Source organism: Myotis nattereri (assembly GCF_964212035.1).
Source record: "Myotis nattereri genome assembly, chromosome: 3".
NCBI classification, from domain to species: Eukaryota; Metazoa; Chordata; class Mammalia; order Chiroptera; family Vespertilionidae; genus Myotis; species Myotis nattereri.
This window is the reverse complement of record NC_138077.1, coordinates 194,917,464-194,935,978: the sequence shown is the minus strand read 5'-3', so window position 1 is coordinate 194,935,978 and position 18,515 is coordinate 194,917,464. Positions and strand designations below refer to the sequence as shown.

Sequence of the window (18,515 nt, the reverse complement as noted above, 5' to 3'; positions counted from 1 at the left end):
AACGGAAGAGATCTAGCATGGTAGGTCTCCATTAATAGGTACTAAACAAAAGAACTAACCACGGAGCTCAACACCCTGCATCACTGAGTTTTTACTATAATGAAAATGCTGACATACACTAAACTCCAGGAATATAACCCATATTGTTATGGTAAGAGCTATTATAGAAACCAATTACTGTATTTCACCAGATCCCATTTAAAGTAGTTTATTACAGGCCGAGTCATTTAAGTTTTTTAAGGAGCCACAAACAGTATTGTGGGTTGTGTTTTTTTCTCCAGGCCAAATTCAATTCTATCTCAATGACAAAGCTTAGAGGCTATTTACATAAAGGAAGTAAAAAGAGGGAGAAATTACCTGAATAATTCAAAACCAAAAGCTGTTTATTGCAAAATGGGATGAAGGGGAGGGGGGGCAGATGGGGGGTAATGGGGTCCCAAGAGCAGGATGGGAGCAATGATCAATACTGTAACCAGAAGCCAGCCCCGGGATCTGCTTTAACCCCTAACTGTACAGCCTGGCAAAGCCCCAAGGGTCACCTCTCACCTTATGGATCCTGTTGTTAATTCCCAAGGCTTAACCTTGCAGGGTCCTAGGTTGCTCCTACCTCCTTGGATGTCAATGTTGCACATTTAAGAGTTTTCTTGGCATCTATCATAGAAAGGTGGGGAGGGGGGGGGGTTGTGTGTGTGTGCCCTGGCTGGTGTTGCTCAGTGATTAGACCATCAGCCCACGTACCAAAGGGTCCCAGGTTTGATTCTTGCTCAAGGGCATGTACCTGGGTTGCAGGTTGGATCTCTGGTCCCAGTTGGGGCATATGTTTCTCTTACTTTGATGTTCTGTCTCTCCCTCCCTCCTTGCTCCCCTCTCTCCCGCCCACTCTCTCTAAAAATCAGTGGAAAAAATATCCTCGGGTGAGGATTAACAACAAACTCTGCTGTGGAGATGGTGTCATGCTTTATTCAAAACCCTCCAGTAAAAAGTACTGATGCATGGAATAACGGGATGACTCTCAAGAGCAGTATGCTGAGTGATAAGAGTATATGCTATGCAATTCCATTTACATCCAACTCTGGGAAAGACCAATCTACAGCGAGATAAAGCAGACTGTGGTGGCCAGAGCTGGGGTGTTACAGAAGGCATTGCCTGGGAAAGAGTACAAGGGGCCTTCTGGGCAGTGGAAATGTTCTCTATCCTGAACAAGGTGGCAGTTACGTGCAATGTACACATGCCAAGGCGGCTGCAGAATAGGTGGAAGCTACCCTCACCTCCTCCCAATCAGTGCCAAACCAGATTTATGGTTAAATTATAAAGCAATCAACCTGAATAACCAACTGAAAGCTAGCTAAACTGAAGTACTATAACAAAGGATTTACAGAAGAAGCCATAAAGAGGCTGGTAAGAGGGTGGAGACACAGAAAAGGATGTGCCCTCCTCTTCCTCCCCACCCGCTACACACACAGGTGGAGTGGCTGAGAAACCAGAGGAATATCTCAGCTGCAAAACTCCCTCCTACCAGGAGCGTGGGGCTCAGCCCCATGCAGGGACCCCCCAACCCAGAGCAGCAGAGACGGAGGAGCCCACAGTGCATCTGGTGGTGAAAACCAGGGGGATTCAGTCTGCCTGGGAGAGCGGAGAGTCTGCTAGAGACCCAGACATCTTCCCAGCTCCAGCACTCCTACTGTTCCACGACCTGCCTGGAGAGTGCACTACCAGGTCCCCCAACTACTAGCGACACCACTCTGAGTGCTTGAGTCCTGCAGAGGGTACATTGGCTGCACCCAGCGGGGATCTTTGGTGTGTTCTTTCTCTGGAGAAGCTTTTGGAGGAAACTCAGTAAGTGCTTCCCCCTTCCTGTGAACATGGCCAGCCTGGGCCCACTCTACAATGTTCCCTCAGCAGACTCCAGGAAGACCGGGTAGCCTCCGATCTGCCCCCAGCTACAAGCTGAAGGAAACTGACCCTTGCCCTGACCGGTTTGGCTCAGTGAATAGGACGTTGGCCTGCGGACTGAAGAGTCCCAGGTTCGATTCTGGTCAAGGGCATGTACCTTGGTTGCGGGCACATTCCCAGTAGGGAGTGTGCAGGAGGCAGCTGATCAATGTTTCTCTCTCATCGATGTTTCTAACTCTCTATCCCTCTCCTTTCCTCTCTGTAAAAAATCAATAAAATATATATTAAAAAAAAGAAAAAAGAAACTGACCCTTATACACAGCTTGGCCCCTCCCATGCACACCCAGGCCCAGTAGATGCAGCCACAAACAGTGAACAGTATGGTAGTTCCAGACAGGTAACCCAAGGCTGGTTACACACGATTTATGACATCAACCTGTACCAGAACCCTGCCCAAGTGGACCCAGATCCAATACAACCAGTGGTGGCCTTCAGACTACACCAGAGCTTGACCCAACTAGCCACACAAGCAGCATACCCAAAGGGGGATTGTGGCAGGCACAGGACCCTGCTGGAAACAATTCCACTTAGGGGGCAGCCCTGCACAGAGACTCATACACGGGTGATCGAGGTTTATCCTTATAGTCAGCCAGCCTGAGGGTAAACCGCACCACAAAAGGGCCAACAACATTCTAGACTCAACTATAATAGGAAGGTGCACATTACCCACAAGAAACATTCCTGGAGCACCAAGCTCAGGTGATCTGGAAGATTGTGCTTCTGAACCCAACAAGACACCTACATCATAAAGCCATTATAACAAATTTGGGAGTCATAGCAGATCTACTTAATACACAGACACAAAATGGGGAGACAAAGAAATATGCCCCAAATAAAAGAACAAGAGAAATCTCCCCAAAAAGAATTAAATGAAATGGAAGCAACCAAGATACCAGAGGCAGAGTTTAAAACAATGGTTACGAGGATGCTCAAAGAGCCTAGGGGAAGAATAGATGATCTCAGTGAGAACTTAAACAAAGACATAATAAGCATTAAAAAGGACATAGAACCATAAAAAAGGACCATTCAGAAATGAAGAATACACTAGGAGGAATCAACAGCAGACTAAATGAAGCAGAAGATAGAATCAGCAATTTATGGGATGCATACATTTGACAAATCTCTGAGAACTGTACAATGAAAATGGGTAATTTTAGTTTATGTATATTGTACCTTAACAGAGCTAAGTAAAAACATATTAAAATTTTACTCTGAGTTTCCAATCCTCCGAGTAAAATACCTCACTATGGCTATGTGCCTTCTCTCTCCTGTCTCCCCATCCCTTCATCATTTTATTCTTTATGACCAGCCACATGATCTCCTTGCTGTTCAAAACTGGCCAGGCCTGATCCTATCTCAGGGCCTTTGCACTTGACATTCCCTCTGTCTGCTACCTGGATCTTCTCTCAGACCTCCACCTGGCTCACTCCCTCACTTCCTTCGAGACTGATCAAATGCCACTTTTTCAGTAAAGCCTTCCTGGTATGACTCCCACCTGCCTTCCCTCCCTGAGTATACACACACACACACACACACACCCCATTCTCCAGCCAAATAGAAGACCTTATGTGAACTGAAACACAGACTGCTTTTTTGTGCTTTTCTGCTTTTGTACTTTTTATGCCATTTCCCATTGTACCAGCTGGCTGCACAGGGAAGTTAGGTAAGTTGCTCAAGATCACATAGTTACTAACTGGCAGAGGTGGGATTCAAACCCAGGCCATCACACACAGAGCTTATGTACTCAGACATAATATGCAGGCATGAAGGAAGGCAGTGGAATAGTTTAGGCTGAATTCCATTTTGTTCCTGTTGTTCCCCTCCCTCCAGCATCCTCTTTCATTTTGATCCCTCTTAGAATCATAATTAAAGGAGAGAAACACAAAGAGAGAGTCTCCCTTTCAAACCTTTCTGTCCACATTAATTTCACTATGGGGGGCTTGGGGAATTCCAAGTTCACCCAGGAAATTGCTATTGCGGTACAACATAAAATGTATTTAAGCAATTACACTCCACTTTTTTTTTCCTTTTTGGTAAATTGACTTCCGTTAAATGGGGCTTCATTAATGGAATCTGACTTGGGAGGATTAAAAAAAATCACTCCCTTTAATGCGTGTAGCTGATTATGGGAAAAGTGGCTTTGAGTTCCTCTGCAGAAAGCTCGAAGCTCTTTTCTTGGTAATAGGAGGGCTCAGAGCAGACTTTGTGGAAAGCATTTCTTAAGAAGCTTCCCCCACAATCAGGATGTTGGGGTGCTGAGAGCCACCCTCATAAGATGACAGTGACTCTGCAAGGGACCGAGGGGGAGGAGTGTTAGGAGATCTTGGTGTAAATCTCATCATTCCTGAAAACTGACATTCTCAGGAGAACATTCGTTCCTTCACATATTCACCAAGCATATACTGTATACAAGGCACTATATTTGCCACTGGGTGCTACTCCCACTGTGGTTCCCTAGATATGGGGAGTCCCTGCTAGGCCTGTAACCTACAGGATTTAAGTGCAATGCCCTGTTCTCTCTGCAGCCTCCACTCTCAGTCAATACAGCGTTTGAATTCTGTGCTTCTAGAACAGGGGTGGGCAAACTTTTTGACTCGAGGGCCACAATGGGTTCTTAAACTGGACCGGAGGGCCGGAACAAAAGCATGGATGGAGTGTTTGTGTGAACTAATATAAATTCAAAGTAAACATCATTACATGAAAGGGTACGGTCTTTTTTTTTTTTTTAGTTTTATTCATTTCAAACGGGCAGGATCCGGCCCGTGGGCCGTAGTTTGCCCACGGCTGTTCTAGAACAGGGGTCACCAACCTATCGGATCTCACAGACCACCAGTGGAGTGCGGACCACCGGTTGGCGATCGCTGTCCTAGAATACCTCCGTGGGCTTTATGTCTTAACTAATTTATGTGCAACACTTGGATCTGAGTCAGAGCTAAAGCATCTCTGTGTCCCGGGGCCAACCATAAACCAGCCCTCCATCTTCAAGGCTGGCTGGGAAGAATATGAAATACAGCAGGTAATCACCACCTTACCTTATCCCCACTCCCAGGCTCTCTTTCCTTCCCACCTGCCCACTGCGCTTCTCCCTGAGAGATGGAAAGGACACGAGGATACAACTGGAAACCCTTCTAGAAATGTCCTGGTGAAGGTCCACTGGCTCCAGGATTAAGCCCAAACTTTTCCATGCCTTCCCTCTCCAATGACACCCTCTTTGACTCTAGCTACTTTCATGCCTCCATGCCTTGCATATGCTATTCCCTGTATACCTGGAATGCCCTTCTGTTGTCCCACCTGACTACCCAGGAAAAAAAATCACTCATCCCATGAACCTAACGAAGTGTCTCCTTTTCTCCACCTCTCCCTTCTCCTGCTCCCACCAGAGGGGCAGTTCCCTCCATTGTGTCCCCTTTGCACCATGCACATGCCCCTGCCATTGTACTGGGCGCATCAAATCATGATCATCTTTTGACTTGTCCATCTCTCTGTCTAGAAGGCAAACTCCCTAAGAGCTGGGACAGATCTTCTTTCTCTTGGTATATTCACCAACACAACATAGTTCCTGACAGAACAAATCACTCCCACAGAATAGGGGTTGGCCAACTCTAGCGTGCTGGCTGTTTGTAAATAAAGTTTTATTAGATTACAACCATACTCATCCATTTACATATTGTCTGCTTTCACGCTACAATGGCAGAGTTGAGTAGTTGTGACAGAAACTATAACCTACAAAACCAAAAGTATTTATTTTGCCCTTTATAGAAAGATTTTACTGACACTTACCATAGAGGCCTTTCTGCTGATATAGTTGGTTGGTAAAAAAAAAAAAAAAAATTGCTTTTCTAAGTAGTGAATAATAAGAAAATGCATAAGTAGCTTAAACATTTCTTTATAATATAAAATACTTGAACGTACATTTATTTGCCAATCCATTTAATGCAGGACCACGGCCTTTCCTTTAACTATGGGTTCATTCTCTGCATTGTCTATCTTGCATAAACTACTCCCATAATACATCATTCACCATTTCCAATTTTGCTATAGCTCATCCAGTCAAATACTTATTGAGCACCTATGATGTGCCAGGCATTGTGCTAAGCACTGGGGACGTGGTAATGAACAAGACAGACTTGGTCCCTGTCCCAGTGGAACTGACTCAGTGGGTACAGCTGCCTCACTCACGCACACCTAATATTTAGGAAGCAATTCTTTCCAGAGCCTTCCCCTCATGGAGCCATTCCAAAGCATTCAATTTAGTTTCCATAGATGCAACTATATTTCCTTTCACACTCATATTTCATCAGTTTATGTGATGTTTAATTTAAATCACATAATTACAATAACAAGTATGACTGGCACGAGAGAGTTGGCAACAAACCCATCTGATTCTCAGAAAGAGCAAGACTCAGCTGGTGGGAGCAGGGAGTGCACAGACACTGAGGGTGGGGGTGGGAGACGGCCTGCAGGCAGCTGCGCTGACAGCACCACAGGCACGGTCAGGAAGATCTATCAAGGCCATGGGAGGGCCAGTTATGCCAGGAAGCTGCTTTGGTGGAGATGGTTAAGCATACACATGCCTTTGAATGAATGAAAGAATTTAGGAATGAACAAACAGCATTCTCTTGCTTTCAATAGTGGGACACCTTTTCTAATTTGTGATCAGGAGAGAGGAAACCAGCTAGCCTTAAAATCTTATTTGAGAAGGCTTCAGAAGTCTCCTAGGTCTAATGCCCAGCTATGTATGAAGCCCAAATACAGCATTCTTGACAAAGAGTCGGTAAAGATGTTTTCAATACCTCCAGTGATCAAGAACTCACTTCCTTGCCAAATCCTCCCTGCCCACTTTGATCCACACCCGTACCTTTTCTAGCTATTGCCTGCTCATCCTCCAAGTGTCATGTTACAGCCAATGGCTCCAAGAAGTTGGCTTCTTCCATGTACCTCTGGACTGCTTGCCCTTTCCCTACCATAGTGCTTGGCTCACCAGCGGCAATTCAGGGGTCTGCCTCACCCACCAAATTGTGAATTCCCTGAAGACAGGAGCTGTTTCCTTCTTGTTCAGATCTTTGCTTAGTATCTTGCAGAGTGTATGATACAAAGAAAGGGCACAGTAAATATCACTCACTAGAAGGAGGAACCCTTGAATGAATGAACACATAAATGAGATCTTGCTGGTGGAAGCAGACGGCATATATAGGGCAAAACAGGGGTCAGGTGAGCAGGTGAGCCTGGGGGCAGCAGGCAGGGCCTCGAAGGTCATGCTGGGTTTACCATGAAGACATGCTGCCCCAACCCCTTGGTCCCTCAGCCCTCGCTGTGCTCCTCATTCATGTGGCAGCTGCTAGTATCTTTTGGGGGGACTCTTCTCATGTTGACATATCCCCAATACAGCACCAGTGGAGTTTGGTAATGAATGTGAGCAAATGTTTCTTCTTCCCCAGCAGCAACTCAATAAACTCAACAAATGATCAGGGCCCTTCCCTGTGTAGCTAATTGTCAGCTCCAGGGAACCCACACCAACTAACTACATCAGGTAAATGCGTTTCCCTTTGATGCACTGCACCCTGGAGGCATGCATGTGAGCTGGGGAGAGCTGAGGGGCAGGGATCCTGGCTGTGTTTGCTGTCAGGAGGGATGAGGATGTCATTACTGATGTCCTGGGGATGTTACACTGAGAAGTTCTGGGAGTGGCTTGGGGTGTCAGTTCCTTCCATTTCCAGCTCAGCTGCTCATTGGCGGGACTGCTGGGTGAGGCATTACCTGACTCTGTGAGAGGCTGTGCCCATGATGCTGAAATGAACAGAATGGGTTGGGTCTGGTGCCAGGTGCCACGCTCTGGGTGAAGAGGCTTGTGGTGGATCTCCTACAACCTTTCAAGGGGCTGCCCAACTCTCTCCTCTTCTGTCTCCAGGTCTCAATCAGGTACTTCCATTCTTTTCTGAGTGCTTGAAGCCTTAGAAGATCAGTCTCCCTCTGTCTCAACCCACAGCTCCTGAAACCCTGAGGGCACAGCTGATGGCACTGGGGGTTGGGGGAAGAATGAGCATATGACCCGAGCTGGGCCAATCAGACTGTGCCCCCAGGAGATCTGCAAACACGGTGTCTGAGCATCATTTCTTCTACTTCTCCTTCATTCTTATACACTGTCCTGTGCCTTGTACATTCGTCCTCCACCAGCTCCTCTCCAATCTGATTGGGACAGAATCTAAGAGCAATCTCAGCCCTGACCAGCTGCTGCGACCTCAGCTGCCCATTCGCTGCACCTAAGCCTCTGTTACTACAGATTAGAACTGAGATCCTACGTGGAGACCTAATGGTCCCCATGCCTGGAGACACTAGAGACTACCTCCATCAGGCGTGGCCCAGGAATGGGGTGCAGGCCTCAGGAGCCTGGAGACCAAGGCAAGCTTACACTCCACACAGCCCCTCCCCTTCCTGGCTCAGGTTTCTGCCAAGGTTGAAAGGTCACCTGTCTGGTTCATTTCCTGTCTTGTTCCCCTACACAGAGGCAATAGGTTTAAAAAGGTCAAGGGTGAAGGGCCGGGCCTCTGGAATCTGACAGTCCTGCCTTTGAACCTGGGTTCCACTGTTTACCAGCTGTGTGAAGGTGGGCCTGTCCCATAGCTCCTGAGCCTCGGTTTCCTCATCTGTGCAGAACAGCCGTGGTGGTGGATATAGCGTGTCCAGGACTGTGCCAGACACACAGTAGGTGCCTCATAGATGTGAACTCTTTGCCTCCCTTGCTTAGGTCTGAGAAGAAAAGTGATACCATCTCATCGGCCGTAAACCCTATTCTCCAGAGCAGTGGTCGCCAACCTTTAGGACCTCACGGACCAACAGTGGTCTGCAGGCCACCGGTTGGTGACTGCTGCTCCATAGCATACAGGGATAAAGCAGACCAGGAGCAGGCTGGCCTAGATTCCACTGGGGAAGAAAGGGCAACTGTATCCCCTCTAGTGACAGAACAGAATGGGGGTGAAAGGATAGGGTACTCTGTGGCACCCAGAGTGGCCGGTACCCTTGGCAGCCACCTTCCCTTTGGCCTGGCCTCCACCAGCTCCTGCTTACTTAGCTGGCCATCTTCTGTCTGTTCACTGTCAGCATGACTCAGAGAAGGGACCTGCCCACTTCCTGGGAGGGTGGCAATGTATGCCTCGCAGAGGCCTCCGGGAATACATTTGGATACTACTTCTCACCCAGAGGAAATGCTTGGACATGACTTATCGAGGAGCCTCCCATGCCAGCCTTCGCTTGCCACTTGACTGCCATTGTGAGTTTGAGCATCATTGGTGTTCCCTCTCTCCCTCCAGAAAGCAGCCAGCCAGCCCCGCCTGAGTCTGGCAGCTCGGACCGAAATCCTGGCCGAAATCCCGATCCAATCAGTCTGGAATTGAGGAGAGATTATTGGCTGCCGTGGCCAGTCCATTGGAAGAGCAGGGCGGTGGCTGGGATGACTAGACCCAGAGACGTGGCTGCCACAGGCCGCCTTCTCAGCGCCCCATCTCTCTTGAGCTCTGTCTGCTGCCTCCCTTCTCTCCACTGCAAATGCTGGCTGCTCGAGGCTGGAGCTGTGCCCACCCTTAGGAGCTCCCTGATTCACCCTCTCTCTTTATTCTGAGAAGAGGACTTCTTTTCCTTGGTTCCAACTCAAAAAGGGTCACATGAGGCCTTTGCTTAGTCTGGTTGGAAGATGTGCCGTGGGCTCAAAAGATGGGAGGGGTCCTAAGCAGACAAAATCAAAGACGTCCACTGTGGCTCAGAGAGGCAGGGACTTGGACTCTGTGATGCAAGGGAGTGGCTTTGTCAAGGCCTCTGGGAAGCAGGCAGGGCTCACTGTGGGGTCCTCTCCCCTCTGCTGGTCTTGCTCTAGATCTCCTCCCTTTTCGCTACATCCTGCCTGAGGAAAGCAGGCATGCCTGGCCCACCATGCTGATCCCCTTCTTGTGCTTGATCATCAACCCCCTTTCCTGTCCACTGGTCCATGGGGCTGGGTGCTGACACCTCCGCCAGCTCCGGTCAGCGCCTGTCCTTAGGAGTGGATGCAGGCTCCATGTACACCTCCACAGAGGCTGGTGTGGTGCCGTGGGCTGTCCAGGTCAGGCTACCTGCTGGAATCCGGGCATCCTGTGAACTAGGATCACCTGATCAGATCCATCTGGAATGAGCATCAGCCCAGATGAGAAAGTCTCGCCTGAATCCCTGCGGTGCAGAGATTCAGACACAACATTCTCCTTCTGCCTGGCTTCTTCCTTGGCCTTGCTGCTTCCTGGTTTCCTCCTTTCCCTGACCCTGGCCAAGGCAGTCTCTAGACTCCCAGCTGGGCCTGAGCACATGGCCTCAGGAGTCAAACCAACCTGAACGTGAAGGCCTGTCTCCGCTTAACCTCTCTGTCTAGGCTTCCAAAGTTGATAAACTTAAAGCATTGGCATTATTTTTATTACAATAGCACAGTCACATCTGATTGAGTAGCAGTGCCTGGCCTGAGGTCAGAGCCAAGGAAGCCTACGCGTGCGGTTTATGACCCTGCCTTCCCCACCAGTTTGGCTCCTAGGAAATTTCCGATTCCTTTCTCTAGTACCACCTTCCTTTCTAAGACCTGTCCATCCCTTAGAGACTGCTTCTCACAGGTCATCATAAATCAGCCACACTGCTCCAGGAACTCTCAGTTATTTATTGTGGTGTCCTTGCACGTGTGTGTAAATGAGTGGTGAATGGGTGAGTGAATGAATGAATTGGTAAGCAAATGAGTGGATTAGTGACATAATGGGTTAGTGAGTGAGTGAAGAAGAGTGTGTGACATTGAATAGATCATGCTCCCTGCCTCTTAACTAATACAATAAACATCAGTGTAAATATTTCATCTCTATTAACACAAGCAGAGATTAAGAATAGCACAGGAAAAGCTACAGACCACCAGTTAGACAAGAAAGATACTATGTTTGCTTTCCATGGCTGCTTTAACAAATTACTACAAATTTTGTGGCTTGAAACAGCACAGATTTATTATCTTTCAATTCTGGGGCTCAGAAGTCCAAAATGAGTATCACTGGGCTAAGGTCAAAGTGTCAGCAGAGCTGTGGAGCCCTCTGGGAGCTGTAGGGAAAAATCCATTTGCTTGCCTTTCCCAGCATCTAAGCCAGTGGTTCTCAACCTTCTGGCCCTTTAAATACAGTTCCTCATGTTGTGACCCAACCATAAAATTATTTTCGTTGCTACTTCATAACTGTAATGTTGTTACTGTTATGAATCATAATGTAAATATCTGATATGCAGGATGGTCTTAGGCAACCCCTGTGAAAGGGTCATTTGACAACCAAAGGGGTCGCCACCCACAGGATGGGAACTACTGGTCTAAGCAGACTCGTTTCTTGGCTTGTGGTCTTTTTATCTTCAAAGCCAGCAGGGCAACACCTTAAATCTCTTTCAGACTCTGTCCCTCTGCAACTGTCATCACATCTCCATCCTTAACACTGACACTCCTGATTCCTCTTACAGGGACCCATGAAAAGACATCAGGCCCACCTGGATAATCTAGGATAATCTCCCAGCTCAAAATCCTTAACATAAACCATCTGCAGAGTTCCTTTTGCTGTGCAAATTAACACTCACAGATGTTGGGGTCTTGGTGGAGTCATTCTTCCTGCTACAGATACCTTGCTCGGAGGGCCCGCATAGCCACTGATTCCCAGCCCACAGGTGGAGGAGCCGCAGGAGGGGGTGGAGGAAGCATCAAAGCATTTATTACATTCCTGTCTGTGCCTGGTCCTTTTGCTCTTGCTGTTACTGTGGCCTGAGCACTGGGATTTTTTAAAGCTTCTCAGGTGGTTCCAGCATGCCCCCATATTTGAGAATACTGCAAGATATGCCCAGAGTTTATGTTACTGTGATCGAAGTTTAAAATCTCCCGTGTGTCCTGAAGGAGAAGGGTCCAGAGCAGGCTGGTCTCAACCCTGGGCGCACAATATTTTCAGCTGGGGAGATTTTTTTTAAAAAAATCCTCACCAAGGATATGTTTTTATTGATTTTAGAGAGAAGAAAGAGAAAGAGAGAGAGAGAGACATTGACGTGAGAAACATTGATTGGTTGCTTCTCATACATGCCCTGACCCTGGATTAAATCCACAATCCAGGTATGTGCCCTGACTGGGAATCGAACCTGCAACCTTTTGATGTATACAAGATGATGCTCCAACCAACTTAGCCACACTGGCCAGGGCTGAAGAGATTAAAAAAACACACCACCAAAACTTTCTATTTTGAAATGAGAATAGAGTTGCAAAATTAGCACAGAAATTTCCTGAATACCACTCAAGCAGCTTCCCCTAATATTAGCAACTTATATAACCATGGTTCATGTATCAAAACTAAGAAATCAACATTGCTACAGTACCACTAGCTCCACTGCAGACTTTATCCAGATCTGCCCACTCTGTCCATTACTTCCCTCTTGTTCCAGGACCCAGCCAGCATTTCTCAGGGTATTCAGTACCCACATCCACTGAGCCTCCTCCAATCTGTGCCCATTTCTCATGCTTTCATTGTTTTCTCAAGACCATGATGCTTTTGGAGGGTATTGGTCAAGTATTTTCTAGAATGTTCATTAACTTTGGTTTTGTCTAATATTTTCTCCTCATTAGACCAGGGTTTATGGATTTGGGGGGGAGAATACCACAGAGGGGAGCTGCTCTTGTAAATGACATCATAGACAGGGAGGATGTGATATCAGCACGGCTTGATGTTCACTTGGATTATTTGGTACCTCCATTGTAAAGATAGAATCTTTTTCCATATTCTATTCATTAGAAGCAAATCCCTAATCCAGCCCACACTGTAGGAGATGGGGAGTGTCAGGGGCTTCTATTATTTCAATGAGTTAATCCTTGCTTTTATCATCACTTCAAAGCTTTGCACAGAGAAGGATGTAATGAGCTAGACTTGCCCGGAATTACTCAGCCTAGTAAGTGGTGAAGCTAGAATTTGAACTTATGTCTGTCTGGCTCCAAAGGCCATGTTCTGATTTTCATTTCATTTTATCACCAAGTAAAGGGGAGCGCCCTCCCAGCTTGCCTAAGACAGTGTTTTTCAAACTAATTAAGGAGTCATGAGATCAGTCTGTGGGTTGTAGTTTAAATAACAAAATAAAATAGAGGAAGATTATAACAGGATAGAATAGAAAATGGAGGTTTCAAAAAACTTTTGTTTCTGTAAGGTCTGTGCTTAAAGACATTTATCTTTCAGAAGAAAAAACAGCACCCCATCCCATTACACAGGGCTCCTATGAGGACTAAATGAACTGATATAGGCAAAGTGCTTAGAAGAGAGGCTGACACAAATTAGGCATTATGTAAATATTATTATTATGAGGTATGCATGTGCATAAATAAATGGGTCATGATGTAAAATGGATGGGGATGGCAGATGTTTTTGCAGTTTTATTGAGACACGGCTGCCCTCATACATTACATATTGTTTATGGCTATTTTTGAGCTATAATGGGCAGAGTTGAGTACTTGCAACGGAAACTGTGTGGCCTGTAAAACCTAAACTATTTACTGCCTGGCCCTGCCTGGACGTCATCTCAAGGATATGAGACACTTCTTCCTGGGCCTGGCTGTCTTGTCCTGCCACTGCCCTGGCCGGCACTCCTGGCCATGCAGACCATGCCAGATGGTGTGACTGCTCTGCTCTTGGGTATCCAGAAGCTCAATACCCTCCTACCTGGACTGAAGTCCACACTTTATCCACCTCACGACTGTTCATAGTGGATGGCACTGATCAGGGCCCCAGCAGAAAACAGATGGCCACTCAAATTAGATGAATTCAAAGAGTGTTTAATAAAGAGGCTGTTTACAGAGGGAAGGGCAAGTGTGGGAAAGACACAAGGGACAGCTAGTCCTTTGAGGCTAGTTAAAGCAGAGTTCCTGCCACCTCGACAGGTGGGGGCAAGGAGAGGGGGCAGCTCCTGAACCTGGAAGGGGTCTGTCATTTAGAGAGGATGCTTTAAGGAGAAGCCGAGGTGTTCGGTCCAGGGACTGAGAGCCAGCTCCAGCTGAGCCCCCTGGGAGGGAGCCGGGAGAGTAAATGCCTTGACCTCACCTCCTCCCTCCTTCATCTCCTGTTGGGATTTCCGCTGGCCAAACAAATGGAAGTCAGAGGACACAGGATCCATTGATGTGGTTCATATGGGTCAGAGAGCAGAGCGCAGAGGTAGGTAAGAGGCTCTGGAGGGGCAGACCTCAGACACCAGCACACACAGCACTGATATAGAAAGCAGGGGGCAGTTACCCTCTGGAAGCTTCAGACAAAGGACCCGCGACCCTTGCTTCATCCCTCCATGTTAGGGATGTGACCCGAACAACCAAAGACTGCCATAGCTTTTACGCTTTTATATCTTTTCTTCCTAGATCTGGTGGGCCCAGATAGTTATCATGGGTTCATCTTGTGAGCCAACCTGTGGTCTCTTGGGAGAAAAAGTTGGAGTGGAAAAAGCGACTTGGGCTGACAAATGTCCTCAGTAATTGTTCTCATGGCCAGGCCCCTCTCTCCTCTGCTTAGCCCAGACGTTCTCAGCTGGCATCCAGTATCTCAGAGGCCCCCAAATCCAGCCACAGAACTATAGCATGTCAGCTGGAGGGCCTGTTCTGGCCAGTGCACCACACTGACTTTATAGATGATAAATCATAAGCTCACAGCAAGAAAGGGGGGCTTGGGTGGCCCTCGGCAGCGCTAGGCTAGAATTCAAGACTGGGTCTCTCGTCGGTTTCCACCCTTCTTTCACACAAGGTGGAAAATGAAGTCAATCTTGGAGCCCTTGGAAAGGACTTGGCAAAAATTCTAAATGCAGTCTAGTCTTCGGCAAGTTTTGTCAGGCTCACCTGGACCCTCGGCTCTCACAGGAGCAGTTAGTTTTCTATCAGAGGGAGGAAGCAAGGCCTGAGTCAGGCAAATGAGTCCAAATCCACACTCCCACCTATTCCCGGATATTTTACCTTAAACAGGTTAAGTTTTATGTTAATGAGGCTCAATTTTCTAGTCCTAGTCTAGCTGAGGTGTTTGGCTAGTCCTATCATCAACCACTGAGTTATATTAACTCCATTATCATATAAGCAAGTACCCCTTGGTGACCAAAGGTCAACACTTGAACTTTTCTTTTTCTTCCAGTTGGAAGACTGGTGGGATATTTGCAACTGCTTTTACAAAAGGCCAGAGGCCCAACTTATTTGAATGTAGCTGTTAGACCTGGGCCTTCTAACCCCAAGAAGTGGGGAACCCTGAAATGAGTCCACCTGATATCCTAAGGATTAGATCTCAAATGCAATTAGCAAAACGTCAGGGTTCTCCTCCCTTCTGCCCACCCCCCTCCCTCAAATCTCTTCAGAGGAAGAAGAACTTAGACTTACAGCCCAAGTGCTCAGGTTTTAAATCAGACAACTCTGTCCTGACAGGAAGCGAGTCAAAGCTGTCACACCTGATTATTTTTAGAGTTACTACTAAACTCTTTGTGCAGTGTGAGCTGCCACTATTCAAAGCAAACAGAAAGGCTTCCCATTTTATCACGACAGCTCTGGGGCCATCCACCTCCTCGAGTTCCTTACTTCCAGCCTGTCTTTGGAAGGGAGGAAGCGGCATTTTGTCAATGTTACGGCAAGGAAGGCAGATCCCATGGTTTGTTGCTGCAGCTGAGGAACCGAAGCTGAGCAAAGCTGCTGCCTCCAGGAAGCCAGGGAGAAATAGTCCAGGGAAAGGCGCTACTAAATAGCTTTCTCCAGAAAAACCGTTATCTTTCATGAGAAGCCAAAAAATTGACCATTGTGTAGCCAACCAATGAGAGTCCCTCTATGCAAATGCCACGAGTGGCCAGTTTGTGGATGATGTCACAATCCCCTTCTACGACCTAACAATGCCACTACCACTGAAAAGGCCGGCCCTGCCTGCAGCTCTTACAGAGAGGACAATTCACCACAAGCAGAGCGCCTTCTAGATTGCTCCTGGAGTGGGGGGACAAAAGTCTCTGCTGTCCAAGTTACTGAATCCAGAAAAATATGATCTGATGAACATGGCAAAAGAAATACAGCTAAGGCCCAAGGTTAATGTCTCTTCTTACATCCATTTCTTATTGAATTACAGAAACAAGTTCAAGGAGCAGCAGCCAAATACCTTCCTTGGCTTTAAAGAGTTCTCTAGAAAGTGTTCGGAAAAATGGAAGTCCATCTCAAAGCACGAAAAGTCCAAATATGAAGCCCTGGCCAAGCTCGACAAAGCCCGATACCAGGAAGAGATGATGAATTATGTTGGCAAGAAGAAAAAGAGGAGAAAGCGGGACCCACTCGCGCCCAGGCGGCCTCCATCATCCTTCCTACTCTTCTGCCAAGACCACTATGCCCAGCTGAAGAGGGAGAATCCCACCTGGTCCGTCATACAGGTGGCTAAGGCCTCAGGGAAGCTGTGGTCTGCAAAATCGGACATGGAGAAGCAGCTGTACGAAGAGAGAGCGGCTATCCTGAGAGCTAAGTACTACGAGGAGCTGAAAGTCTACCGCGAGCAGCGCATGGCCAGGAAGAATCTCAGACGGTCGGCGAGGAACCCGTGCAGAGGGTGCAGGCAGGCTAAGGCCGCTGCAGCTGGTGGCTCCCATTAGAAATAAAAGGCCATTCAACTGTACTGCCTGTCTCTGGTCTCATGTGTGGCGTTAGTGGCCGTGGCTGCTGCTTGGCGGATTTGAGTAGCGTGGTAGGGTCTGGAAACCGATCTGGGGCGGGGACAACTTTGAGAGAAGTGGCAACAGTGTCCAAAGGGATGTGCGTGGTCAGAACCTACAGGGCTTCATTTGGGCGGGGCTTGGGGGTGTGTGAGTCTCCAGGTACTAAGATCTAGGAGTCATGAAGGGAGGAGTCTCCAGTTCAAAGTGGTTATTGGGGTGGAAGGCCCTGCTCAGGGTCACAGCCTTCCTCAAGGCCAGGTCTATGAACACTAGTCCTGCCAGCCTCCTCAGTGCAGGTGGGCCTTCGGGGACTGCGTTTCCCCACAATTCAGAACAGGTCCTGCAGCATAAACCACAGCACGGTAAGGCTTGGATGCCATTAGCGCCGGAGGAACCTCCAGTGGTGGTCCCTATCCTGGTTAGGATGAAGCTCGGGGCTGATTTTATAAAAACAGCTGCCTGATCGTGCCCCAGGTCCTAGAAGTTGGAGAAAACCCTGTTGATATTTTGGGGGCACCCACCCATTTCTCTGTGGAGATAAGGATAGCATTCAGAGAATAGAGATGTGCTGCCTTTATCACTACATGGCATTCATTCCTTTTCCTCTTGCCTACTGGCAGCCTGTCTCAGCCCAACCAAAGTTTGATGAGATGGAATCCCCCTGGCCTCAGTGATTGGTTCAGTGATGACCATGTGACCCACATTGGTCCAATGAGAGTGGGTCTCAGGACTTGTGCAAGGAGTCCTAGGGGAGGAGACAGGCCTGGGGGCTGATGACAATCATTTGGCTCATTGTCAGGCTGAACTTATCACTGAAGATGGCCTCACATTTCAGTTTTTCTTTAAGATGGTTTGACTTAGGTTTTCTGCCACTTAAAAGGAGTCAAAACAGGCAAATTTGTACCAGGAACTGTTCTGGGTTTGTCTGTACTGTAACTATTTTTCAGGCAACAATATACTGAGAGCAACATTTAATACCAATCAATATAGATTCAGATGGAATATTTTAAAATGGCTCTCAACTTCTTGACATCAAATAGACTGGGTCTAACTGCAAGCCTGCTTTTTTGTCACCAGGCTATGCATGCAACATACTTCCCTAGTCCCACCTCCAACCCTTAGTCCCTGATGGACTTACACTTTATACTCTACTGTTTAAACTTTTACTTTCAAATGTGAAAAATATATATTTTTGAAAAGTCAGAACTGGGTGAACCTTGAAGAGGAGAGGTAATATGGTCTCATTGAGAAATTCAGGGTCTAAAATCAGGCAGGAATCCTGAATTATGTAGGACTCCCATGTGTCAGACCCTGTGCTGGGTGCCAGGAAGTCCAACAGGGACTACTGTTAGGTTCCTGCCGGGCAAGAATGTTCCTTCCGATAAGAATGGAGGACGTGGGGATAATCCACAGCACTGCGAGGCAGGATGAGGAAAGTGACGACTACACAACATGCTGGGGCAGGATGAGTACCACTCACCAAGGCAACCACTGAAGTCTTCCCAGAGGAAGCAGCTTTATGCTACTTGGCAACCTTGTACTCATGCTAACAAGGTTCCCGTTCTCATTCCCCATAGCTGCTGTTCCAACTTGCCTTGGCATCCCCCTGCAGCCCAACCTCCACTCACTCAGGAGACACTCACATTTTCTGTTTCACTGAGAAAATAGAGATCATCAGACATAAGTGTTCTCAGTTTTCTTCTCAACATGCAACCACACCCATCCTCTCCTCCTGGTCTCATGGAGAGCTATAACAATCTTGCTAACCCCTTCCCTACCTCCCACAGGCCCTGCACTTCACTATAAAGATGCTGAACCTCAGCCTCTAAGCTTGCACAGATCAGCTTGGTGTCACGATAGAAGTG

At 47.5% G+C, this 18,515-nt stretch overlaps 1 protein-coding gene across 1 annotated transcript; it reads left to right on the top strand.

The window, feature by feature from the left end:
• Positions 1–15,999: 15,999 nt before the first annotated feature.
• HMGB4 (high mobility group box 4) lies at positions 16,000–16,587 on the top strand (the record flags this gene model as incomplete). Its single annotated transcript, XM_081086088.1, has 1 exon — positions 16,000–16,587. One exon carries the CDS (start codon positions 16,000–16,002, stop codon positions 16,585–16,587), a length of 588 nt encoding a protein of 195 aa, XP_080942214.1.
• Positions 16,588–18,515: the final 1,928 nt, after the last annotated feature.